Source organism: Macrobrachium rosenbergii, chromosome 56, assembly GCF_040412425.1.
Source record: "Macrobrachium rosenbergii isolate ZJJX-2024 chromosome 56, ASM4041242v1, whole genome shotgun sequence".
In the NCBI taxonomy this organism is placed as follows: Eukaryota; Metazoa; Arthropoda; class Malacostraca; order Decapoda; family Palaemonidae; genus Macrobrachium; species Macrobrachium rosenbergii.
In genome coordinates this window covers 47,243,894-47,270,532 of record NC_089796.1, presented here as the reverse complement: position 1 = coordinate 47,270,532, position 26,639 = coordinate 47,243,894, and the positions used below count along the sequence as shown (strand labels likewise).

At 42.2% G+C, this 26,639-nt stretch overlaps 1 protein-coding gene across 3 annotated transcripts in view; it reads left to right on the top strand.

The window, feature by feature from the left end:
* The window catches only part of LOC136836284 (gastrula zinc finger protein XlCGF57.1-like), a 92,852-nt gene extending 75,487 nt beyond the window's left edge, over positions 1 to 17,365 (top strand). For 2 of the 3 annotated variants that reach the window (XM_067100341.1, XM_067100342.1), the window contains exon 2: positions 8,633 to 17,365. In XM_067100341.1, coding sequence (XP_066956442.1) covers positions 9,320 to 10,759 — 1,440 coding nt within the window. In that variant the 5' untranslated portion in view covers positions 8,633 to 9,319 and the 3' untranslated portion in view covers positions 10,760 to 17,365. The remainder of the gene's footprint in view (positions 1 to 8,632) is intronic. The other variant, XR_010852360.1, reaches the window with a different exon arrangement.
* The last annotated feature ends 9,274 nt before the right edge of the window (positions 17,366 to 26,639 follow it).

Genomic DNA, 26,639 nt, shown 5'->3' with positions numbered 1-26,639 from the left:
CACTCGTCAGTCTGCACTCCACTTTGCTTTTGGCCACCTTCATGTGAAGATGTCTCTAAACTTCTCTGCCTGACTGCCATTTGCTTTCATTAGTTTTGTTTTTTGTTGATATATTTTTGAGTGTTTTCAGTTTGATATACATAAACCCCTCAATCACTTTATCCTTTTGGAGAGGAAACCACTGGGTTAGGCGCTGTCCAGGGAAGGACAGACTGTGTATTCAGTTTCTCTCTTTTTTTTTTTTTTGAGGTTGATCCTCTTTTATTATAATTTATTATCATATGTCACACTGTGACGTGAGTGTAATAAACAATCTAACCCAACTTCATTTTTCTGTGGTTGTGGAGGCTGAGGGTCTTAGAGAGTTATGTACCTCTCTAGGCCTCTCGGGAGAGCCAAGTGTCTTTTATTATTATTCAGAAGGTGAATAATATCATGAACTTGGTACAGTAATCACTCTTAGTCTTGATGGGCTTGCCGGTATCTGCTCCGACCATGTCCGGGACAACTTACAGGCCATGGTGTCTGCTAGCTGTAGGATTGCTCCTACTCCCTTGGTAACCCCTGTTGCAGTATAGGGATTGAGTTCTCAGGTACTGCCATATGCATCATTTGTGAGTGATGTTCTCTACATGCTGCTGCCAAAGACAAGCTTGGCGAATTCAAGAAGAGGAGAAACATTTCGTCATTGTTGTCTTCGTTTCTTCGTTTTTTTGTCTTCATCGTCGAGTGGTGTTGCCTCCTCCCCCTTCGTCCAAGCTGAGAACCCCTGTACGGTCCAACCTCTTAAATCTGGGAATCTTGGGACCAGGCTACACAGAAAATCCAGGAATATAGAATACATCCCCAAAAAATGAAGCCCTTATGTAAACATAGCTTTGCAAGCTAGTTCCACATACAAACAGCCTAGTTGCCAACTTAGCCTACTACTTGGCTAAGTTCTAACACTGCTTTTTATCATTTTATTACTCATATATTTTCACTTTATCATTTTATAAATTCATGCTGTATAATTTTCTTGGAAAATAGTGCTTTATTTAACACATTTAGCCCACATTCCCAAGTTAGCTTAACCGTAAGTCAACTACTTAACTTTTCTCAGAATCTGCAGACTACAGTACTATCAGTGACTTTCATCTCCTAAATTTACTGTCTTCATAATTATCGCTATTAGTTTCTTTGTCATTTATTGTGATTGTAGAGGGTAATGAGATGACAAAAATAAAGAATGAATTTGGGCTATCACTCAGTGCATTTTGACACTTTGCCATCAAAACTTAAAGCACACCGCCATCTGTTGAGGAAAATGAACACTAAACATTCGCTAACGGGAGAAACATTTTCTAGCATAGATAAAGATTTATGCTTGTGATTCTTACTTCTAGCATCATCTGATCTCATGGGTGGCATTTTGAATGGTTAAATGTACTGTACAGCTATATAAAAGAAATTATCAAAACCACATCACCTATAAGTTTTTCAAGCACTTACTAAGAGTAAGGAATTCGTGCGCTGCCAGATATCTCATTGTTTTGATTAAAAGTTTTGACTTGGTAGAGTCTTCTCAAGTGGAATCTTTAAAATATATATATATACTGTATATGTATATTCATATAAAGTTAATATTGAAAACATATTTGACTTTACACATTTTCATTACTAACAATTATTTTCATAGAAACAAAAGAGATGCTGTATGGCAATTTTTGTTGTCTGGAAGTTGTAAACAGTATGTGACCCCAGAATGCTGGTTTTAAGACATTCGACTGTACAGTATACTGGTAATGACCCCAGTTGCTTACCTACTTGGACCACCGGTGCCAGCCCTGGTACCAGTTTACCGGTACCAGGCATGGTGTCTCGCTAGCGGTACCATGGTACCTCTGCTCCTGTTGCCGAGTGCATGGTTGCAGCTGCTACCTAGGGTTCTTCGGACCCCCGCTGTACTGGCACCACCCCCGGTAGGCTTCCTACCCGCACCTTCAGTACTGATGTTCCCATTGCCGAGCGCAACCACTACCCGGGGTAATTCGGACCCTCATGGCACTGGCACCGACCCTGGTAGGTTCCTTACCCAGGCCTTCAGTACTGATGCTTCCATTGCTGAGTGCATTGGTGCAACCGCTACCCGGGATTCTTCAGACCCCCATGGTACTGGCATCAGCCCTGGTAGGCTTCCTATCAGGGCCTTCAGTACTGATGCTCTCATTGCTGAGCACAGAGGTGCAGCCGCTACCTGGGGTTCTTCGGACCCCCTTGGTACCGGCCCCAGTAGGCTTCCTACCCGGCCCTTCAGTACTGCTGCTCCCGTTGCCAAGGGCATGGGTGCAACTGCCACCCCAGATTCTTCGAACCCCCGTGGTGCGGGCACTGGCCTGGTAGGCTTTCCACCTGGACCTTCAGTACTGCTGCTCCCGTCGCTGAGTACATGGATGCAACCACTTCCCGGGGTTCTTACGACCCCCAGTGTACCGGTACCGGCCCTGGTAGGCCACCTACATAGGCCTTCAGTACTATCCATGGTGTTTCGCTAGCAGTACCATGGTGCTGCTGCTCCTATTGCTGACCACACAGGTGCAACTGCTACCCAGGGTTCTTCGGACCCCCCCGTGTACTGGTACCAGCCCCAGTGGCCTGCCTACCTGGGCTGCTGGTTCTGGCCCCATGCCGGTGCCGGCCTCCCTCTGGCGCAGACCCTGTGCCAGTACCAGCCACGGTAGCCCATCTACCAGGGTCAGCAACGGCCCTTGGTCTACGGACCTGGTCCCAGCTGCCAGCACATGCCAGTAAGAAAAGGTGAGCTGAGAGCCTGCAGGTGCTCCCCCCACAACTCTTCAAGAGAACGGTCCAGGGGTCCTGGGATGGTGGCCCGGTGGGCAAGGCAAGAGGGGGCCTTGCTCAGTCTTCCTCCCTTGTAGAAACCTTGGCTTCTAAGTAGATTGAAACATGTCCAAGATACAGCGTCCAGGTGACATCATCATCATGGGTAGATGGCCACCCACAGCCTCTCTTACCTGCTGGGACTTCAGTCTTCAGCAGGCGGGAAGAGGGTGTTCGTGATCTCTCACTCGTTCCCTCCTCTTGAAAATTTTATTCAGGGAAACAGGTTCAGGGCTTGGGACCAGAAACATTCTCATTCCCATTCCGGCTCATGACACGCAAGCTTAAGTTCCTATTTGGTCTGCAGACTGGCCAGGACATATGCTGACTGGTTAAGAGATTGCCAGGAGCTCTGGTGAGTGTTTCTCTCTGACAGAGGTAAAGACTATTTGGGGAGATCATTAGAATGATATGTCTTTTTAATGATCCCGAGGAAAAGACATTATCTTTTCTTGCTCCATGCTTCTCCGTTCCAGAGAATGCTCCCTTTTCCAGCTGTTCATGCAGTGCACTTTCTCTGCCTCTAGCCCACCAGAGGAAATAGCATGTTCTCTCAGAGATCATTGCTGTCTTTTAGGTTGACCCGGACCTGACTCGTCTGTGTCCCAGTCTGTCCCTAGAATGTCTCCGCGCGGAGGGAATCTCCCTGTCACAAGCAGAGACAACAGCACCAAACTTGACTGTCAGAGCAGCATTCCAGTTAGTCTTGTAGATTGATCTTTGGGTCTGTCATTGACCAAGATTGTTTTTATCCTCGGGCCTCCATACACCTGAGGAGAATGCTGCCCTTGCGACTGTTACTCTGGGAGTTAGTGATATTATCTACCTTCCACTAGACAGCAACCGATGGGGGTTAGACGTGGTGTTGCTTCTAACTTCTAGGTCTGTTAGTCCTGAGTCGGCTTTGATGCGCGGGGACAGAATGGTGTTAGGATCCTTTCCCCCATCTCTGCCAGAGGGAGGGGGGAGGCAGCAGCGGACAGGCTTTGGCTCGTTCACAGGCAATGGCTAAGTCCTTTAGGTCGTTGCAAGGCATGGCAACTTGACCTTAGGGTCAAGCTGGCCGTACCCCTTTAGTCAGAGAAAGTCCCAGACTTCCTCTACTCCTCATAGAGGTACCCAGACTACTTCTCCCCTGGTAGAAGATGGAGGACATCGGGGGTGCAGCAGTCTTTCCCAATTGCTGCTGATTGATGTACTGCCTGTCAAGCCATTGGGTAAGCTTGGCAGCGACGTGGAGTTGAAGTTTGGGTAGAGGATTCCCACTGGATACGGTTCTGCTACCCTTTGGAACCTTCGTCATCCCTCATCCTCTTTCCGGTCCAGCTCCAAATGTTCGTTTCAAGCTCACAGAAGGACCTCACCCTGTGGGAAGAGATGAAGGCGCTGTGGGATTTTTCTATCTCTCTTTCCACTGAACTGGTTCATTCACCAGAACCAGCCCTAGATGGAACAGTCTTCTGTTCTCGATTCCATGAAAAGGGCAATTTCTTGATGTTCAGGGATTTGATGGATGTGTATGCTCAATACTGTACCTACCCATCGGTCCTCCTGCAGTGCAGAAGTTCCTGTCTCACCAGGAACAACCTGTTCAGCGGTGACACATCTTTCTGGTTCACCTGTCACCACTGTAGATTCGGTCCCTTGGGCGGCTTCACCTCTGCTCCCTTTTTTTTTTTTTTTTTTGAGGAGGATGAAGGTGTATGGGTCTCCGGCGAGAGACCCACCTCTCTCTTATCTTCTTCTGTTGGAGGAAGTGAGGAGAGAGCTAGCTTGGTAGCTAGATGACAGGAACCTCTCTTTACGAGTGCTAGTGGACACTCCCCCTCTGGAGGTGCTAGTGGACACTCCCCCTCCCGAGGTGCTTATGTCTTTCGGATGTGTCTGCTAGGGATAGAATGCACACCTGAAAGAATGTTCATACAGGAGTGTGGGACCAGAATGACAGACACCTCCACATCAGTAGCCCGAAACTCAAGGTGGCTTTTTTTTTAGCCCAGTGGGGGTTTTGGGCCCGAATAGTGGGACACTCCATGTTGTTGGCGAGCAACAACACTACGGTAATAGCATACATCAATAAGCAGGGAGGACTGAAGTCTTTCCAGCCACAAGGCTGATGGTGCAGGTACATGAGTGGGCAGTAGCACACTTGGTGGAGCTGTCAGCCAGGTACATTCCAGGGCCTTTTGGATCAGGTGGCAGTCAAGCTCAGTCGCCAGAGTCTGCTGATAGGGACAGAGTCCCTACACCAAGACATTGCGGAGAAACCCTCCGAATTATGGGGAGTCCCAGCCATGAGCTCTGTAACCAGTATGACAGAAGTTACCAGAGTATAGTACACCTCATTTATGCCAGACAGTGGGTTGCAATGGAGAACATTTTTCCAGCACCCAGGGGCATTTTAGATGCCTTCCTCTCTGTTTTTGTCTGATTCAGTAGGTGATCAACAGGCTTTGATCACCCTGAATTTCAGTTTGACTCTGGTGGTGCCCAGTGACCACACACCAAGTGGGTCTCAGTCCTGCTGGCTCTGTTTTACAAGAAGATTCTCCCTTGGCACGGCACAGCCTTCTGTACCACCCTCATATGAGAGGTATTATCAGGCAATGGAGGTGATGACACTTCAATCCTAGAGACTATCCAACTCCTGCAAGCAAGGGGTTTTTCTCGACACATGACAAGGAGATGCCTGGATACTTGTGGAATATTCTGCAGCTTTGTACCAGGGGAAATGAACTGTCTTCTGCAGTTGGTGTAGTCGACGGGATATCTCTCCAATCAGAGCTTCTATGCAGCAGATAGCAGACTTTCTCACCCCTTCTCAGGCAGTGCCAGCTTTGTCTGGTGTTCCTGGGACTGATAATCCTCTAAAAAGGAAGGCAGCAGCAAACAATTGGTCTCCTTCCAGAAAAAATAAGGAGCAAAGCAGTAAACTGAAAGCTCTTAAAAGAGGCCTCAACTTAACAGCTTTAAAAGGAAACTAGAATTCATTAATTTTCTCGAGTGGAACTGTCAGGGATTAAGAGCTAAATGGGAAGAATTAAGGCTGCTCATATCAGAAGTGTTTCCTGTATGTATAGCTTTACAGGAGACCATGATTGGTAATAATACGTGCCCCAGCCCACGAGAGTATATGGCTTATCATTCCACATATAACTTAAATATGGAAGCCATGGGATATAGTTTTGTATGTTCGTAATGACACCCCACAAAATCTTATTAGTATCCAGTCTGCATTGCAAGTGACAGGTGTGTAGATCCATATGCAAAGAAAATATACAGTATGTTCTGTCTATGTACCACTTAGTGAAGTCTTCCCCATTGATGAATTTAAATCCCTTATTCAACAGTTACCATGTCCCTTTGTCATTCTGGGAGATATGAATACAGAAGCCCTCTTTGGGGTGACATCGTTACTAATCAAAGAGGAAGGTGTCTGTGTTCCAACATAGAGGGCAAAAATGTGGGAATCCTCAACACTGGGGAGTCCACACATTTTCACTTTCAAACAGGCACATTATCAGCAATTGATTTATCTATTTGCAGTGATGAATGCCTTATTGATTTTAATTGGAGAGTTATAAATGACAGATTTACCAGTGGCCATTTTGCAATAGTGGTGAGTGTATCCTCTAATCCTCCATCTTCAAGGCTACCTAAATGAAACATTGGTAAAGCTGATTGGGCAACATTCCAGGAACAGAGCTCAGTAGATGACTCTGCCGATGACTTTCCCTGTGTAGATGATGCTCTTGACTTTTTTAATGCAATTATGTTCTTGGCTGATCTTCAATCTATACATAGGACTCCGGGCGTATTTATCTGTTGACCAGTTCCCTGGTGGACTCGTAAATCCAGGAAACTCATAGAACTATGAGGTCAGCTTTCACCTGATACCGCAGACGAAAATGTGAGTATTACTGTGTTGAATTTCGAAAAGTAAGAGCTCATTTCTGCATGGGAATTAAAAAAGCACAAAAGGAATCTTGGACAATTTTCATATCTTCACTAACTTCAAAAACACCTCTGACTTTAGTTTGGAAGAGGGTTAGAAAAATAGCAAGGAAATTTACTCCTTGTCAACCTCCAGTTATCAAGATAAGTGGTTGTAAGGTAGCGGACCCCCGGTTAGTGGCAAATGAGTCTTCCAATCAATTTGCTAATGTTGCAAAGAAAAATTATGATAGATCCTATTCGGTGGCAATCATTTTGCTAATGTTGCAAAGAAAAATGATGATAGACCCTATTCACCTCAAAGATGGCTAATGGAACAGGTCGAAATTGATTTTAATACATCAAAAAATGATCAATACAATGTACCTTTTACAATGAGAGAATTTGAATCAGCCTTGAATAAATGTAATGAATCGGCTCCTGGACTGGATGATATAACATATTCGATGATTAAGCATACCCCCGAAAATACCAGACTTTTCATATTAAGCCTTAACAGAATTTACCAAGAACATATCTTCCCTAAGCTTTGGGAGATGTTAAAATTACTGCCATTCATGAAACCAGGGAAAGACCCATTCAAGACAGAGAATTACCATCCTATTGCACTGACATCGTGTTTGTGTGAGATCATGGAAAAAATGGTGAACACGTTTAATGTGGTACTTGGAACATGGTAAAAATCTGTCGCCTGTTCAGTTTTGTTCATGCATAGGCAGAGAATTCCATGTGTTGGTGAAACAAGGTTTCTTGGGTTGATTTTTGATAGCACACTGACCTGGATTCCACATCTGAAATACATTAAGACAAAATGCTTGAAAGCAATGAATGTGCTGTAAGTTCTGTCTCACACTTCGTGGGTTGCAGACCAAACTCAAATATTGAGATTATATAAAGTCTTGGTCTTTTCAAGATTAACTATTGGGTATGAAGTGTACAACTTCTGCAAAGCCAAATATTCTTAAAATGTTCAATTCAGTTTATCATGGAGGAGTAAGATTGTGTACAGGAGCATTTAAATCATCTCCCACTGAGAGCATGCTTGTACTGTAGATGCTGGTGAGATGCCTCTGGATCTTCATTACCAGCGTCTGCTGGTTTGGAGCTGGTACAGATTTCAGAGGCTCCCTAAGTCTTTAACCAGCATTTGTATGAGATATGAAAGGCATTGGCAGTTTGAAGACAATCACCCCAAGCAAACTCAACCATTTGCTTTTAGAGTAAAATCTATAACCCAGGCAATTAAACATGTAAAGGATGGAGATTTTACCAGCTAGGTATTCAATTAGCCCCCATGGAACCCTCCGGAGGTAAAATTTTGTAGATATTTTCATTTTACCAAGGCAGAATTGTCCAGTGAGGCTATGTGGTCAGTATTTTTAGAACATTCCTTGCAACGTGTTAACTCCATTGCAGTTTTCATAGATGGCTGAAAGTCAGATGCTGGAGTGGGCTTTGGAGTGGCCTTCCCAGGTTTAGAAAGAAGCAGGAGATTATCATCTGTTGCATCTATTTTTACAGCAGAGCTATATGCAATTTTAATGGTTTCAAAGGAAATTTTAATTCAGAATAGCAACAGTTTTACCATATATTGTGACTTAAGAAGTGTTCTTCAGTCATTAGAATCAGGCCTTCGATTTTTATAAAATATTCTCATGCTTAACACAAAGATCTAATTGCTTTTCCCCAGGTGTATTGGTTGTTCATATGAAAATGAGTTTTAGGCATGATGGAACAGACATGGTTTTGAGTTCTCAAGTTTTGTTTGTGACCATTTTTTCTCTTCTTTTCATTTCAGAGTTTTTCAATTGGAGGGAAAGTTCACCAGAGTCCTGCCATAAAAACTTGAAATTTGTGAAAATGATGTTTTTTCAAATGGTAATTGCTCTTATGTTTATATTCGTAAAGATGAGCAACTAAAAAAATATTGTTTATTTCTTAAGATTGTTTAAATGGTAATTACTGTTATATTTATGCTCTTAAAAATGAGTGTCTAAAAGAATATTTTTTATCTTCAAGAAATTTTGAAGACTGCATATGCCTTTGTTCAACATTTATCGAATTTAAAATGTTCAGATGGTGGATGTGTTACTGAAGACTGATCCTGCACAAGCAGTAGCTGGTTTTATCAGGTTTTCTAGTTTTGCAATTGGTATCATAGTGTTTGTGTGTTTATACAAAGTGAATTCCTTTGGCTGTGTGGGTGACAGGTTATATGAGAACATAAGAAACGAGGAGGTAGGCTGATTGATGTTAGGCAATATAGAGTGAGAAGAATATTTTAATAATGTTAGTTGTAGAGAAAACTTGGAAGCTACTTGCTAATGTAAGTGAGGTAGCAGTAATTAGTGACAGGAAGAGTATATTTGCAGTTTGTGCCTAAGAACTTTCTTATATTTTTGGAAGTTCTCATCATTTTAACTCAAAGGCAAAAAATGAAATAAGAAGAGTTACCCAGTGTACTTTTGACTTCCTGTTTGTGAAAATGGAAGATGAAGGTCAGCTATCATTATCTTCAATCACACAAGAACTATTTGAGTATGTAGAAATCAAGACTGAACCAAATTGTGTGAACCCAGATGAAAGTGGTGAGAAACATTCCTGCCAATCTTTTGTAAAGGATGAAGGAGACCCACTAAGTTGTGATAAAGAATATGGAGCAGTAATTACTGAGGAAGAAAATATGCACCAAAATACAACAACCGAGGATGGTCCTGAAAAGCATTTCATATGTGGAGAAGTATTCAGTCAGAAATGTGAACAGGAGAATCACAAGGATAATTACAAAGAAATGGAAATGAGTGTACAGAAACTTAACACTGTAGGGAATGTACTCACTGAAGCTGGTGAAAATGGAGAAAGTTCTTTGCTGCACAGTCCCACAAGGCACCAGAAAATTGCCAAAGTAAAGAAGGCCTTCAGTTGCACTGAATGTCAGAGTAGTTTTTCTCAATCAAACACTCTCAGACTGCACATGAGAACTCACACTGGGAAGAAGCCATTCACTTGCACCAAATGTCAAAGAAGTTTTTCTCAGTCAAGTAGTCTTACGAGACACATGAGAATGCATACCGGTGAGAAGCCATTCACTTGCAATGAATGCCAAAGTAGTTTTTCTCTCTTGAGTAATCTTAAATCACACTTGAGAACTCATACAGGAGAGAAGCCATTCATTTGCACCATATGTCATAGTCGTTTTTCTCTCATGGTTAATCTCAAAACACACATGAGAACTCACACAGGAGAGAAGCCTTTCTCATGCACAGAATGTCAAAGTACTTTTTCTCAGTTGAGTCATCTTAAAAACCACATAAGAACTCATACAGGTGAGAAGCCTTTCTTTTGCAATGAATGTCAAAAAACTTTTTCTCGGTCAAATGAACTGAAAGTACACATGAGGACACATACAGGAGAAAAGCCATTCTCTTGCGCTGAATGTCAGAGTAGTTTTTCTCAGTCAAATAGTCTCAAAAGACACATGAGAACACATACAGGAAGTAAGCCATTCATTTGTAATGACTGTCAAAGTAGCTTCTCTCTCCTGAGTAATCTCAAATTACACATGAGAACTCATACAGGTGAGAAACCATTTACTTGCTCTGTTTGCCAAAGCAGTTTTTCCCAGTTGACGATTCTCAAAAATCACATGAGGACTCATACTGGAGAGAAACCATTCAGTTGTGCTGTGTGTCAAAGTAGTTTTTCTCAGTCAAGTAATCTCAAATTGCACATGAGAACTCATACAGGAGAGAAGCCATTCTCTTGTATCCAGTGCCAAAGTAGTTTTTCTCAGTTAAGTAACCTGAAAATACACATGAGAACTCACACAAAAGAAAAGCCGTTCACTTGCACAGAATGTCAACGTAGGTATTCTCATTCAAGTAGTCTCAAAATGCACATGAGATCTCATGCAGAAGAGAAGTAGTAATACTTTTGCATTTAATGTCAGCATAGTTTTCGGAGTCATTGTCTCAAATATGGGTGAGGACTTATACATGAGAGGCACTGCTCTCATAAACTATTTTCTTGCATACTAAGTCCATTTTCTTTGTCAATAAATTTGAGGCATGGAAGATCTCTTACTCCACGTATATTTTGCAGTCTGTGCATCTTTTTTAAAACCGACATATTCAATACATATTACTGAGATCACCCCCTTACACTTCCCACAATCCCCCACATGGCCACACTGCAGATAGTATTTTTCCTTTGCTTCCTATTCAGTCACCAAAAGCTTAGTTTTGCTTAAATTTATTTTCATTTATCTCTCCATTCCACTTTTTCATCATTAAGACATTCCTATGTCTTCCTTTGATTCTGCTGGCAACACTAGGTCTCTTGCATTTAGTAGTTCCCCACGGCATCCCTTTCTTTACTCAGTAGTTCTTCAATTAATATAATAACACCAATGTTTCAGGGCTTATCCTTATGGGTGTCAATATTTACCTCAAATTATTTTTTATACATGTACCACTGTCTTCATTCACGGATATTACATTATGGTACAGTGACATCTTTAGCTCAGTGAATTTTCCCAGTAAATAACATCTGTTAGCATCATGTACATGTACTTGTTTGTTTGTATTTAGTCAGATACCTCGTCAAGATCCAAAAATGTTAAGATATCTTCCACTTTGTAAGGTACTTCACCTGGAGTTGACTCATTGAAAAGGCTGCTTGATTTTTGACATCTCTGGCATGAAGCCAGATTGGAAGTGATTGATTTTTTTAGGATGTTCTCGGTCATCCTCCAGGACCTTCACCAAATATTTTTATGGCATTCACAAGCAATCTTTTTATAATTTTCAAGCAATGTTATTCATTTATAATTTTCATGTTGTAGTGAATCCCATTTCCCTTTGTATATTATTGTCATGATCTTTTTCCCTTTCTTCTAGTTACATGACCTCTCTTGCCCTGTTTTCATATACTGTACTATATTCTGGTCAGCACATTTAGAAAATGTTATGTACTCTGGTAAACTGCATTTAGAAAATCCCTTGTTATTCCTTATGATCTTGGGACTTTACTGCTTTTCATCTTCCAAAGGGACCTCCTAACCTCTTCAGCCATTATATTCTGTATTCATTCCTCTGTCATGCCAACACCTAACAGTTTGTGTTCATACTCTTCATTCAGGAGATTTATAACATACTGCATCAGTCATTACTGTATCTTTTTCATTTCTTCTTGAATTTCTCAATTTTTCTCTTATACTTTTGCCCCTCCACATATTTTAATATTTTCCTTGGACACTTCTCTATCATGAATATTCTCTTTTCCCTGTGCTGCGTTTAGATTCTGATTACATTCTTCAAAACTCCTCTTCTCTCTCATGCTACATGCTTGGTAGCCTCCCTCCTCTTCCCTTATACAGTATATATTTCCTTGCCAGTCCTCTGCCATAGCTTGAGGGCTCACTTCTCTTTGTAATTGCCCCTAGTATGTCTTAGTATTTTTTTTTTTTTTTTTGCTTCCTGCTGTATGTTTTCTTCATGCTACTTCAGATTTCTGTTTTTATTTTATATTTTTTACTATCTTCTTCACTTTCCATCGCTAATTGTGAAATCTGCATGCAGCAGCATGTGTGGTGTCAGCATACTTCGCCAGCACAACAGCACAATCCTTTTCCTTTCTGTTATTTGCAAATGCCTTAATATAGTCAATCTGTTTCAGCTCTTCACCTGTACGTTTACCTCTCTCAAAGCTTTTTAAATATTAGGTTTAGCAACTTAATCATTGGCCCTGAAAGAATTTGAGTAGCAGTTCACCCTCTTCATTTCTTTCTAGTGTTATCTTCATATCACATCCTCAGAATTTTGGCTGTCATTTCCTATGTTGTCATTCAGGTCTTCTTTACCAGAATTCCCTTTGACTTTGGTGACTGTGTCTCTTATGTCCCCACAACTGTTAACCTTTTCCTTTTTTTTCTTCTGGTCTCTCTGATGTGATTGTGGTTAGTATATTAATACAGTGAACCCCCGTATTCGTGGGGGATGCGGTCCAGACCCCCTCCGCGAATAGCTCAAATCCGCGAATGCTTACAGCGCCCCTCTAAAAACGCTTATACCTGTCTACCATGAAGGGTCAAACACCAAAGTATGCCTAAAAATACCAGCCTACATCAAATATACATTAAACTATTACTGTACCTTATTACTGTATTGATCTTTGAAATGATACTATCAATATAATTTCCAAGCCATCTTAAACATTTTATCATTACATTTATACGTACGTACTGTATGGCTTACAGCTGTAGGTGAAAATAATCCAGTCCCCCCTACGTATTCAGCCAGACATTTTCTTTCATACAGTTATAAACCGTCCCATTTTCTTTTCGGGGTGGGGGAACCATTGGTATTTAAGTATACAGTATGTAATTCACAGAAAGAGAGAGAGACAAAAAATAAAAAAAATGTATGCACATTTTTAAAAATTTAATACTGCGTATATTTGTACCTGTCTACCATGAAAGGTCAAACACTAAAGTACTGTACAGTATGCCTGAAAATACCAGCCTACATCAAATATACATTAAACTATTACCTTATTGCTGTATTAATCTTTGAAATGATACTATTAATATAATTTCCAAGCCATCTTAAACATTTTATCGTTACATTTATACGCACATACTGTATGGCTTACAGCTGTAGGTGAAAATAATCCAGTCCCCCCTACGTATTCAGCCACGCACATTTTCTTTCATACAGTTACAAGCTGTCCCATTTTCTTTTCGGGGGGAGCATTGGTATTTACGTATACGTAATTCGCAAAAAGAGACAAAAAATAAAAAGAATATATGCACATTTTAAAAAATTTAATACTACTTATATATTAAGATTCCTACATAAGTAAATCATATGGGTACTCACCAGCAATGAATGTTGATTAAAGATGATGATGATGAATTAGCTGTGCAGTGCGATGAATGACGACGAAGATATGACTGTACAGCAAAGCAGAGGAGTTACAACTCATCTGAGGGTGTCTCTTCACCTTCAGGAGGCACTACTTCAGGTGATTGGGGTAGTGCCTGAGGCACTAATTCAGGCGATTGGGGAGGCGCTTCTTCAGGCGATTCGAGAGGCACTACTTCAGGTGATTTGGGAGGCACTTCTTCAGGCGATTCGAGAGGCACTACTTAGAATGATTTGGGAGGCTTTGGAGGGGCCTTCTTCGTCCATTTGATGAACATGGTGATAGGCAGCTGCTGTCGCTGCTTTTTCATGGTGGTGAGGGTTTGATTATAGGGCTCCCATGCTGAATCAAGGATGTTTGAAAACTTTATGGAGCGTTCCATAAAAGGATCCCATGTTGAAACATACTCCTGCGTATCCATAATCATTCTCTTAATGTGGGACAGACGTTCCAAAGTCAGGCTGCTCTCCTCTTCCTCCTGCTCCTCCCCTGAACCTGGCGTATCTTCTTCCTCACTGGCAGACTTCGTCAGCTCTTCCAAATCCTGGTCTGTCAGGGGGCCAGAGTGAGCATCAATAAAGGTGCCGATTTCATCCTCGGTGATGTCCTCGAAGCCTTCCCCACCTAGAATCCTCACCAACTGGACAGCCTTATTAATGGCCGAATGTTGAATTTCTTCAGGAGAGAAGCCCCTGTAATCATGAACACACTCCGGCCACAACTTGTTCCAGTATGCGTTCAGGGTCTCCTTCTTCATGTCATTCAGTGATCGGCTGATGATGGTCAGACATGTGGCAATCGTGAATTTACGCCAATATTCTTTTAGCGTAAATTCACTGTCACTGTGCATTGCATTTACAAGGTGCTGGAGGGAGTTCCTGGTATAGAGTGCCTTGAAGGCACGGATCATGCCCTGGTCCATAGGCTGGAGGAGAGAGGTGGTGTTGGGAGGGAGGAACTCAAACTGGACTCCCTTGTAAGAAAGATCGAGAGGGTGGCCACCCCCATTATCCATAATCAGCAACACCTTGAACTCCATGGCCAAGTCGTTCAGGTATTGTCTAACTTGAAGGATGAAGCTCTGATGGGACCAGTACTCTGTGAGGACTTTGGTGATCCAGGCCTTAGGGTTATGCATCCAGAACACAGGAAGCAATGCCTTGTTCTTATTCTGGAGGGCCCTGGGGTTTGCAGCCTTGTGAATGAGGCCTGGTTTAAGCATGAAACCAGCTGCATTCCCACACATGATGAGGGTAACCCTATCCTTCTGGGCTTTGAATCCGGAGGCTTTAGCTTCGTCCTTCATAAGGTATGTCCAGGAAGGCATCTTCCAGAACAGGCCAGTCTCATCCATATTGAACACCTGTACTGGATGGTAGCCCTTCTCCTCGATGATCTTCTTGAAGGCCCCCGGATATTTTGCGGCTGCTTCAATGTCTGCAGATGCTGATTCCCCATGCAGAGTAACAGACTTTAGGTGGAACCGCTTTTGAAATCAGTGGAACAACCCCTTGCTGGCCTGGAAACCTTGAGGCGCTGATGATGGTCCTGCTTGGGGCTCTTCCCCCTCTTCTTCTTCTGCTGGTTCATCAAAGCCTAAGAATTCTAATTCGCCTTCTTCAACGCCTTCCTCTGCCTGTACTACATTGTCGCCTTCCTTAGCAGTTGATAACTGCTGGTAGAGTTGTCGCGCTTTCTCGCAGATGATGTTGGAGTCGAGGGGCTTGTTTTTCTTCCGGCAGACCTTTATCCAGATTGCCAGAGCAGATTCCATCTTCACGATTGTTTTATCCTGCACTGTCGAAACTGTCTTTGCACTACCGAAGTAGCTCATACTCACAGACTTGCGTATCTCCGCCTCTTTCTTCTTGATATATCTCACGGTGCTCTCTTTAACACTGAAATGGCAGCCAACCGCGGCAAAACTTTTGCCCTCCTTTAACATGTCAAGAAGTTTCACCTTCTCCTTGAGTTTCATAACAGTCTTCTTTCTTTTAGACTCTTTGCCAGAAGGCTTTAAAGGAGCAGGGCGTTTTTTAGGAGGCATTTTAGGGCCGAATACCGCTGATGCACAAAGATAAAAAATCGAAACGGACAGACGCACGGTTTCACACAGTAAGAATATGCTGCAAACTACAGTACGCACAACTGAGGAGGATGCCGTGGAGCGGTCTCCCAGAATTCCGTGTTCGCCAGTTGGTTGTGAATGTTCAGCCAATCAGAGCCAAGTGAACAGCCAGTCAGCACCAAGGAAAATGAATGGTGCTTCTGAATTGGCTGCTTTGCAGATGACAGCCACTAGTGTGTCGAGTATCACTGGTCCTGGGTACACAGCGTCCAGCATTGCGAGTTCTTTATATTTGCAGAGAGGTGGTTTGGGTGAAGCACTTTTAAGAAAAACAAATATATGTTATTGAAATTTTGCTGTGTTTACATTAATATATTACAGTACTGTAATATTTGAAAATTAGTAAATCGTTTTTCAGCTTACAAAATGTACTTACAGTAGTCATTAATATTTACTTAGTACATACATGAAAATGCTACGTACCACAGATGTAAACATACGTACCCTGCAGTATTCCTGTTGTCTTACGTATTTTAGATATGCTCTACGTACTACCCGTAGTATTGTACTGTACTATGTATCATCCTAAAACACTTTTTGTATGTAGTATTTAAAAATCATCCTACAACAAAACATTTTATAAAATGTACGTACTGTATGCGCAGAAGATCAGTGTTAGTATATGTACGCGCAACCAGTAGTACCATGCGCATACCGTAGCGGCAAATTATCGGCAAATAACCCAATACAGTATAACCCGTTTTATTGCTATCTCACGTTTGTGTGTTTTGCATGTACAGTACTATGGCCTAAAAATATTTTTTGAAATCGCGCATTAAGATGTCTTCTGAATGCTCTGCTTCTTCTAAGGCCTCTGGCCAATAGCCTACAATTACTGTAATGACTGATGAGAAGAAAGTACTGTAGACATGATTGTTTTGTTAAGAGGGGGCAAAAGTCATGGAGAAGTAGCAGCCCATTACAGCATGACATTAATTGCGGTCACCTGCATTGAGCATGAACAAGGTAAAATACTCATGCAGCCCTATGTACCACCTTCGTTGCTATGTTCAAATACCTTAACACGACAGCGCCTCCCGTCATTCATCGTACTGCACAGCTAATTCATCATCATCAATAGCACGCTGTAATCAACATTCATCACCAGTTACTACCCGTATGATTTAACACTATTATTTATTATTATTAAGGTACCCAGTGTAGTATTACATAATATTATTATTTAATTTCTATTACTATTACAGTGAACCCTCGCTACTTCGCGGTTCGACTATCGCGGATTCACGACTTCGCGGATTTTTTCCATTACGTATGTATATTATAAGAGAAAATATATAGCGGATTTTCCGGAAATTTCAAAAATAGTCGTGATATATGAAGACCCAAATATTTCATTAATTCCATTAATAATTATTAATATCTGCTAGTACTGTTGGTTCATTGCATTATGACATATAATTCAGTACAAAATGAAATTAAACAAAAAGATGCTTCACTGCATCGCGGATTTTTCAGAAATATTCATCGAAAAATTAAAATTAAAAAGTACCGCCATATCGGCAGCCATATTGCGGAAAACAGCGATGTTTCATCATGTTACGTGAGAAGAACGGCTTGCGAGACCGACGCGCAAGGACTGGAAGCTTCGTATATACCCACAGGCACTCGGACAAGGCACATGAGTGGTACATAAGAGAATATCTTATCACTGTTGATGTTTCATCTTAAATCACTGTAAAAATAATTAAAATCCGAATTTCATACGTAAGCAACTCAAGGATACTGTATACTCTCTCATCACCAGCTTGTCAAGACTTAGTCAAGACTTAGTCTCGTCCCAAGCTACTGTGCTGTACAGTACACACCATTTCTCTCCTCTCTCTCTCTCTCTCTCTCTCTCAATGAAATATGAATTACTGTATCATAAACTTTTATGTATAGAATTAAAAATAATTTCATTGATAAATTTGTTTCTTTTAGCAACTAAAAATTATTTTCCTAATTCTTTCGTTAGTAGTGAGCAGCTTCAGTCAGCTGATTCTCAGAACGTAAACATTACAAATATGGGACGATCTTTTTTATTCATATTACTGTGATAGGAGATCAAAATAGTAATACAGTGTTTAAGTGCATAGGAAGTGTTTATAACAGTGTGGGAAAGGCTATAAAGCCTTTAAATATATACCATGTATATACAGTACAGTATATGCCTCCCTAGGGAGGGGCCAATGCTACTTCGCAGAATTTCACTTATCGCGGGGGGTTCTGGTCCCCATTATCCGCGATAGACGAGGGATCACTGTATATGTACAGTACTGTAGTATAGTATTATTATTGATTTACATGATTATTTAATGTTATTATGCAATAAATATGAAAATACAGAATATTGCTATACGAAAAAGACAAAAAAATCTGCATCCGGGAATATGGAGGTTCCCGCAAATATTTTTATAGATATGTTCCATAGAAAACCCGTGAATGCGTGAGTTTCCCGCGAAATTTTTTTAGATAGGTTCCATAGAAAAACCCGCGAATGGGTGAGTCCGCGAACCTTGAGAACGCGAATATGGGGCATTTACTGTAATGAATAAATTAACTTCTTTGAAAGATTATTGAAATCATTATCATCCTTTTTATATGTCTGGCCCATTTTTTTGTCACATCATGCCCCATTTCATACTTAACCAGTAACGTTTTGTTGTATGGATGCATTATATATACTGTATATATATATATATATATATATATATATATATATATATATATATATATATATATATATATATATATATATATATATATATATATATATATATATATATATATATATATATATATATATATATATATATATATATATATATATATATATATAGTCCCGGTTTCTGGCGGGGGTTCCATTCTTACGCCGTGCCATAAGCCAAAAATCATCATAAACTGAAAAATTGTCGAAAATCGTCAAGAATCCTAAGAAAACCTCACTTTTAATGCTCTGGGTGTATTGAAAATGATGTAAACTGCATTTTTATTGAGTTTTTCATAAAAAAATCTCCAAATTTTTATTACTGCCATTTTGGAGCCATATTTCTTTTGTCGGATCGGAGTACGACGTGTCGTAACCCTGGAACATTTGTCATAAACCAGGAAATAATTTCTGATGAATATATCTGAAAAGCGTCGTAACCTCGGAATGTCATAAGCCGGACCCGTCGTAACCCAGGGACTGCCTGTATGTGTTTATATATATATATATATATATATATATATATATATATATATATATATATATATATATATATATATATATACATATATATATATATATATATTTTATTATAGCATAGTTGCTTGTTTTGTCCTCAAGGAGTTACCCTCCATGGTCTACCAGAACTCCATGGGTGACCAAACTAATGTCAAAGATTCTCTTACAGCTGGTCTTGTGGCCAGGTATTTTGTCATAGTGGTAAATACTGTAACACTTGATGGAGTATATAATGGACTCAAAGATAAGGGGGCACTTTCCCAAATCTTTACAGTGAGGCTGTATACCCAGGTTCTTCCATCATCAAAAGCTGCTTAGAAGAGGAAGTGATTAATGCACATACACAGTCTGCTGTAGTGTCAACAGTAGACCCGATGTGGACATCAAGAACCATAACTCTCTTTGGTCAGTGCAGTGAAGTTTATTATTACCAGTGCTCCGAAAAAAATTTTGAAATTTATCTAAAATTTCATTAGCGAGGATCATGGAAACATCCGAAATAGCAAGAGAAGTTCTTAATATTAAACCTTAAGGGATGGCATAAGTTATCAGTGTGCAGCACCCCAGACCGGGGAAACTTTGAGGTCAGCAAAATAAAAAAAAAAATCACATCAATGGAAAGAGAATGACACGTACATTCACATTGTATAAATAAAAAATTCTAAAAAATTTTCCCTACCTTCCATGAGAAGTTGAAAATGACTATTTACAACCCCTTGTGAGGCCTCATTTACAAGACAATCGTAAATTTTACCAACTTATATATGTTTTTTCTAATAAATAAGTTTTTGGATTTTGTAAAATTATTATTGCTCACACAATATCAAAACAGATAAGAAATAAAAGCAGTAACAATTTTTTTGCATATTTGTTGTAAAATATTCACGTAAATTTACGAGAAGGAAGATTCAGTAACTTTTTTTCACTTTTACATGTTTTTTCTAATATTTCTTTGTAATTTTCTTTGTAAAATTACATTTACAACCGACATACTATCGTAAAAGACAAAAACAAAAAACAACAGCAACCCCTTCCTATATTTACAAGCCAATTTACAAAAAGACTCATGTGAGAGAGAGAGAGAGATGCAGTACCTTCCCCCTTGAAGTCACAGGAATTACTGATACTGGCCTAACTCTCACGTGTGTATAAAAGTTCCCATTAGTGAATTTATAGCATATAGAAGTATTGGCACCTTTGTTTCGAATCATTATTACCATAACAGTGGTGCGTAATTCTGCTTCACACTGAAGCTCAATCCGTCCACCTCCCCAAACCTGTTTTACTTCACACTGAGGATCAATCCTTCCCTTAAGGGTTAAATATTTAGGTAAAGTACTTAACTCTACTTGTGAATTCCCAGTGTTTCCCCTATCTACTGTAAAAAGAAAACGTGATGGCTTGAATACTGTATGAGAAAAAATGGCTGTGTCTGAATATAGGTGGAACTTGATTAGTGTTCAAATGTAGCTGTAAGCCATATGTTTTTAAGTGTAATGTAATGTTGTAAGATGACTTTAAAATTATGTTAAAATGTGTGTATTAGGATGATAGTTTAAGGTATATTTGGTGTTTGAACTATTAAAATAGGTAGTTATAAGCATTTTTAGAGGGGGGTAGGGTAAACACTCAGAGCGTGAGACACTGCAACATTCGTCCTCTGTTTGGACACTTCCAGAGAATGCATTCAAAAGCGCCCCCATCAGCATCATTGAGACTTAAGCCCCCCTCTACACAACACGCCATTAAACAGAGGTTTGTTAAGATTTAGCCGTGCACGGTGCTAACTTACTGGCCATGATGATCTTGAAACTTTTACTTAAAACACTTTAAAAGTGGACGAGTGACGCCATCTCGATATTTGTCAAGTCACTTGTGTAAACAAACTGCCCATTTCCTGTGTTAAATCTGCAAAATATATGTACCCATAGATGCTGACACTGTTTCCTTGACATCTGTGGTAAATGCTGGCGTGTTTGGGGGCTTGGACGGGGAACTCTAGCGAATTTTCGGGACGCCAGAGCTCTAGATAATATTTTTAAATAACTAGGTAGCTAAACACCAGAATAAGGTTATAAATTGAGTAAATGTATTACGTGTTCATTATAATTCATTTGAAAGTATTTGTTGTTGGAGCAAACCAGATTCCTGAGACAAATTTCAATGCTTTTTCTGTCAACATTACAATGTAGCTATTTTTTGCATTTTCCTATTTTTTTTTATTTATTAATATACATTACATACAGTGTAATATATATATCACATACACAGTGTAAGTTTTGTCAAATATAATGGTGTTTTAAGTAATTATTTTGGATTTAAAACCTTTGTTCCAGTCCTGTATTTTGACATCATGGCATTTTGACTCTCATACCATTTCTAGAAAAATTGTCATACTCAACTTTCTTGCATTTTTGCCAAAGTGGTAACACTCATATGTACACATTACATGTCTCAGAAGTATACACAGTAATATGGACTCAAATAAATGAAAAGTCCTAACAACAAAATACTACATTTCTGTCGTAAACAGTTCACTAATGCATCATCCGCTCTTGGATGTTTCTGGCAGCCAGATGTACAGTAAGGCTGGAAAATTGTTCTCGCCACAGTTTCGCTACTTTGATGGAGTAAAATACTGTAAACAAACATTCTCACATACTTTAGGTGGCATTGTGAGTGAATTAAGAACAAAATGTGCATAATTACAATCAAATAAGCACTGTGGAGCTTCAGTTGTGATGTCAGTAAGGATAAAACCACAGATTAAGGGTAAAAATGCATTGCAGTTCAACCACATGACAGACGGGAATTCCATGTCTCATATTTTCACTAGTATGGGCAACAAAATGTTGTTTTATTGTGCTGATTACACCTAAAATCTTGAGTAATATCTATAAACATTACATATATACTCAGTTAGTGTCAGTACACCGTTAAATGATCGCTGGGAAGGAAGTGTTCAATTGCCACTCAATTTTGTCTCAGCATTTGGGAAGATGCCATATTGGATTCCAAATTGCCTTCAACACCTGTTTTACATATATATGTATGTGTAATGTGTGTGTGTTTGTGCTTTTGTGGCAAATTTTTTCTTGTATGCAGATTTTGTGGGATTCTATGGCATTTTGGTTGTTGATAAGCTTCTTGTTAGTTCTACAACATTTTCTGAATCTTCTACGTTCTTCCAAATTTAGTTGATGAATAAAGAAACGAAGATTAACTTTTTCTTCCATTTACTGGGAAAACAACACCACAGCTGATCTGTCACTTGGCTTGACCTCTTTAAAGTGTACTAAATGGACACAGCATCCTGTTGTTTTATTACAGTGTGCAGACAGATTTGTAGCATTCAAAACAGAAATAATAAAATAAATCACATTATAATAACATCAAGTACAATAAAACAACCTGATACTTAATTGTATATACCATACTGACCGAGAATCACTACCAGTACAAGATAGGACGTTAAAATCAAACAAAGGTGACTTATTTCAGCAGTGCAACAGCATAGCATTGGCGTTTCCATTCAGAGCCCTTTTTGCTAACATTTACATGGACTACAACAAAACAACGACTTTGTCAATCATCAGAAACCACATATATATGTGAGGTATATTGATGATATTTTCATGACAATGAGGGATGAAAATTAAGCCTCAAAATTACCCAAAGAACTAAGAAGAATTCCTCCCTAAATTTCACCACACACTTGAGGAGAGAGAAAACCATTCCTTTCCTAGACATCCTCATAACACAAAAAGGGCAATGGTTCGACACCAAAATCTATGCAAAAGTGACAAATGCCCATCAGCTTATAAGCAATCAGTATTGGATGCCTACATTAAGAGCGCTACAACCCACTACTCCATGTGGCGCGAGACCTACCTTGAAATCGAGTCAAACAGCCCTAGACAAATAATGGATTTCAAGGTAAATTGATTGAAGAAGTAACAAGAAGAATCGAACAGTTTTATACCAGTGAAACGAGGAAATCGGGTGAGGATGATAAAGAATATCATTTATCATCGAACCAAATATGATGATAGATTTGAGGAGGAGAAAAAGGCTATCACTAGCATTATCAAGAGAGGAATTGTAAGAGGTGCAAAAAAGAGAGCAGGAGGACATGTACTGCTGGTTTATTAAGAAAGCAAGCCACTTATAAAGCGGCGTGTCGACATCATACAAAGGTATACAATAGGATACAGGTGACCCGAGGTCAATTGTTCTCAGTGTGAAACAGGACAGATAAATACAAATAACTTGTAAAGATAAAAGTACAAGAATTGACACAGTAATGTTCTGACACATGTACAACGTAAACAGGCACAAATGAATCAGTAACAGATAGGTATTTACATAGATAAAATGTGGCTATTTAGCATGACCTAAGTTTGTGGGAAAGACAATAGAAAACGGGAGGTTCACTACAGAAAACCTGTTGAGTGGGGACTTTACAATACTCCTCCCTCAAGGCATAAGTAACGTCTGATCAAATTAGGTGTCTGCTGGGCCGCTGGAGAGTGCTGCGGCTCCACGAAGTCAGCTGGGGGGTGCGGTGTGAGCGGGAGTGGCTGGCTGTGGCGCTGTCTGGGTCCGGGTCCTTCCGGGGGCAGCCACGTGACTTTCTTTTGGGCTGGGCTGGCTGCGGGGGCGACGGTTCCCGCAGAGGGCGCTGCGTAGTATCATCGACGTCTTCCTCTAACAGGGCAGTCTACAGACACCCAGTCGTCCTTCCCATGGATGGCCAGCCAGAGTGCTTTGTCGTTCCTCTCCAGCACGTGGAAGGATCCCTTGTAAGGCCTGGTTAAGAGCGGGCGAACAGCTTCATTCCTGACGAAGAGGTGGCTGGTGGAGGACAGGCCAGGAGGCGTGAAAGGCGACGTCCTATCGGTATATGTCCGCTGGCAGGGGGCGAACTTTCCGACCGTGTCACGAAGCTTCTGGACTGTCAGGTTGTGGCGATCTCCCGTGATGAGTTCGCCTGGGACTATGAGGGGCTCCCCGTAGACTTTCTCTGCTGCGGACGGGTTGCCGTTGACTCTAGGGGTGGTCCTCAGCCCGAGGAGGACCCAAGGCAGCTGGTACTTCCAACCTTCGGTGGTGCAGCGGGCCATGAGAGACGTCTTCAGGGACCTGTGGAATCTTTCCACCAATCCGTTGGCCGCGGGTTGTAGGCGGTGGTGCTGTGGTGAGAGGTCCCCAGCAGGCATGCCAGGGCGGTCCACAGCTCGGACAGGAAAGCAGGACCACTGTCGGTGGTTATGTGGTCCGGGACACCGAACCGGCTGATCCAGCTGGAGAGGAGGGCCTCAGCGCACGCACTGGCGGTGGCTTCTTGCATGGGCGTCGATTCAGGCCACCTGGTGGAGCGGTCGACGATCGTCAGGAGATACCTGTCTCCACCTGAAGGGGGAAGGGAGCCTACCACTTAGACATGGATGTGTCCAAACCGTCACCCCAGCTGGGGTAACTCACCCACCCCCAACTCGGTGTACCGCCCTACTTTGCCAGTCTGGCACTGGATGCACTGCTTCGCCAGGCCATCACGTCCTTCCACATACCGTGCCAGACAAACTTCTCTGCCAACAGCTTGGCCGTCGTCCTGCCGGAGGAGTGGGACAGCCCGTGGATGACATCAAATACCAGACGGTGGCGGGAGGCGGGTACTTGTGGGTGGGGGTGGCCGGTGCTTACGCTGCTCAGCAGTGATGGCCCCCCAGGGGCGAGGGGCACGTCCTTCCACTTGAGCGACGTGATGACGGTGCGGTAGGCTGGAATCTCTGTGTCGGCGGTCTGTTCCCGGGCGAGGTCCTCGTAGTCGATCCCGAGCTGCACCGCATTGAGCTCGATCCTCAAGAGGGCATCTGCTACAGGGTTCTTCCTGCCAGGGAGGTACTTGATTGTGCAGGTGAACTCCGCGATGGCCGCAAGATGTCGCTGCTGACTGGAAGACCATGCGTCCCCCTGCTTTGTGAAGGCGTGGACCAGCGGCTGGTGGTCCATCCAGATTGTGAAATAGGGCGTACCCTCCAGGAGGAACTTGAAGTGACGTACTGCCTGATACACTGTGCAAAGTTCTCTGTCGAAGGTGCTGTAGGGGGACTCTGCAGGGCTGAACTTCCTGCTGAAGAAGGCGATAGGCTGGGGGGGCTCTGGCGACGACCTGCTCCAGGACGGCCCCACAGGCGACGTTGCTGGTGTTCGTCGTCAGCTGGAGGGGGGCATTGGGGTCCTGGTGGGCCAAGGCGGTTACCTCGGCGAGGGCGGCCTTCGTCAGGAAGAAGGCCCGCTGCTGGTCAGGTCCCCACGCTAAGGCCTTCGGGTGGCCCTTCCGGATCTCCGTCAGGGGGGCCATGCTGTACGCGACCCCGGGGATGAACCTCCTGTAGTAGTGACTATCCCGAGGAATTCCTGTACGGCCTTGACGGAGGTAGGAGTGGGGAACCTGGTAACACGTGCGACCTTCAATGCAAGTGGACGGACGCCCCCCAGGGATATCTCATGGCCCAGGAAATCAACTCTTTCAACGCCGAAGGGTTATTTATCAAACCTGACAACGAGGCTGTTCTCCTGCAGGCATTGCAGGACCTTCCGGATGTGTCGCAGGTGTTCTTTGTGGAATCTGGAAAAGATCAGAATGTCATCTACATAACAGATGCAGAAGTTTAGGTCCCCAAGGATGCTGTCTATCAGTCTCTGGAAGGTTGACCCCGTGTTCTTCAATCCAAAGGTGGAGAAGGCGAAGACGTAGGACCCGAAAGGCGTGATGATGGTGGTTTTGGGGATGTCCTCTGGAGCTACTGGTACCTGAAAGTAGGACTTCAACAGATCTAGTTTAGAAAATATTTCGGCCCCGTGAAAAGAGGCCATGAGATCTTGCATGTTTGGAAGGGGGTAATTATATGGTTCCATTGTGAGGTTGAGCCGCCTGTAGTCAGCGCAGGGTCACCAGGAGCCATCCGGTTTCTGCACCATGTGGAGGGGCGAGGCCCACGGGCTGGAGGCCTTCCTGCATATGCCCATATGCTCCATCTCGGCAAAAGCGTCCTTGTCCTCCTGAAGGCGCCGAGGGGGGACCTCCGGAACTCTCCGTGCGTTGGGGGCCCCTTTGTTTTAATGTGGTGGTAGATTCCGTGCTTGGCAGAAGCCCTGGGCACCTGATGCAGTTTGGGCTTGAAGACATCGGGGAACTCCTTCAGCAGCTGGGCGTACTGGTTCGGGGCGACGGAGCAGATGGCGGGCACGCTGGGGCCCATCGCCAGAGGGACTGGCAGGAGTCGGTGTCCAACAATCGATTGCGACCGACGTTGACTGCCAGGCCAAAGTGGGCGAGGAAGTCCGCGCCCAGGAGTGGGGTCCTGACGTCTGTGACTAAGAAGTTCCAACTGTACCTCCTGCCAAGTATGGAGACCGACAGAAGCTTGGTGCCGTAGGAGAGGATGGGGGACCCATTGGCGGCCATCAGGGAGGCAGCTGGGTCCGGCGGGCATTTGCGGTCCTCTCTGGATGGTGGGAACA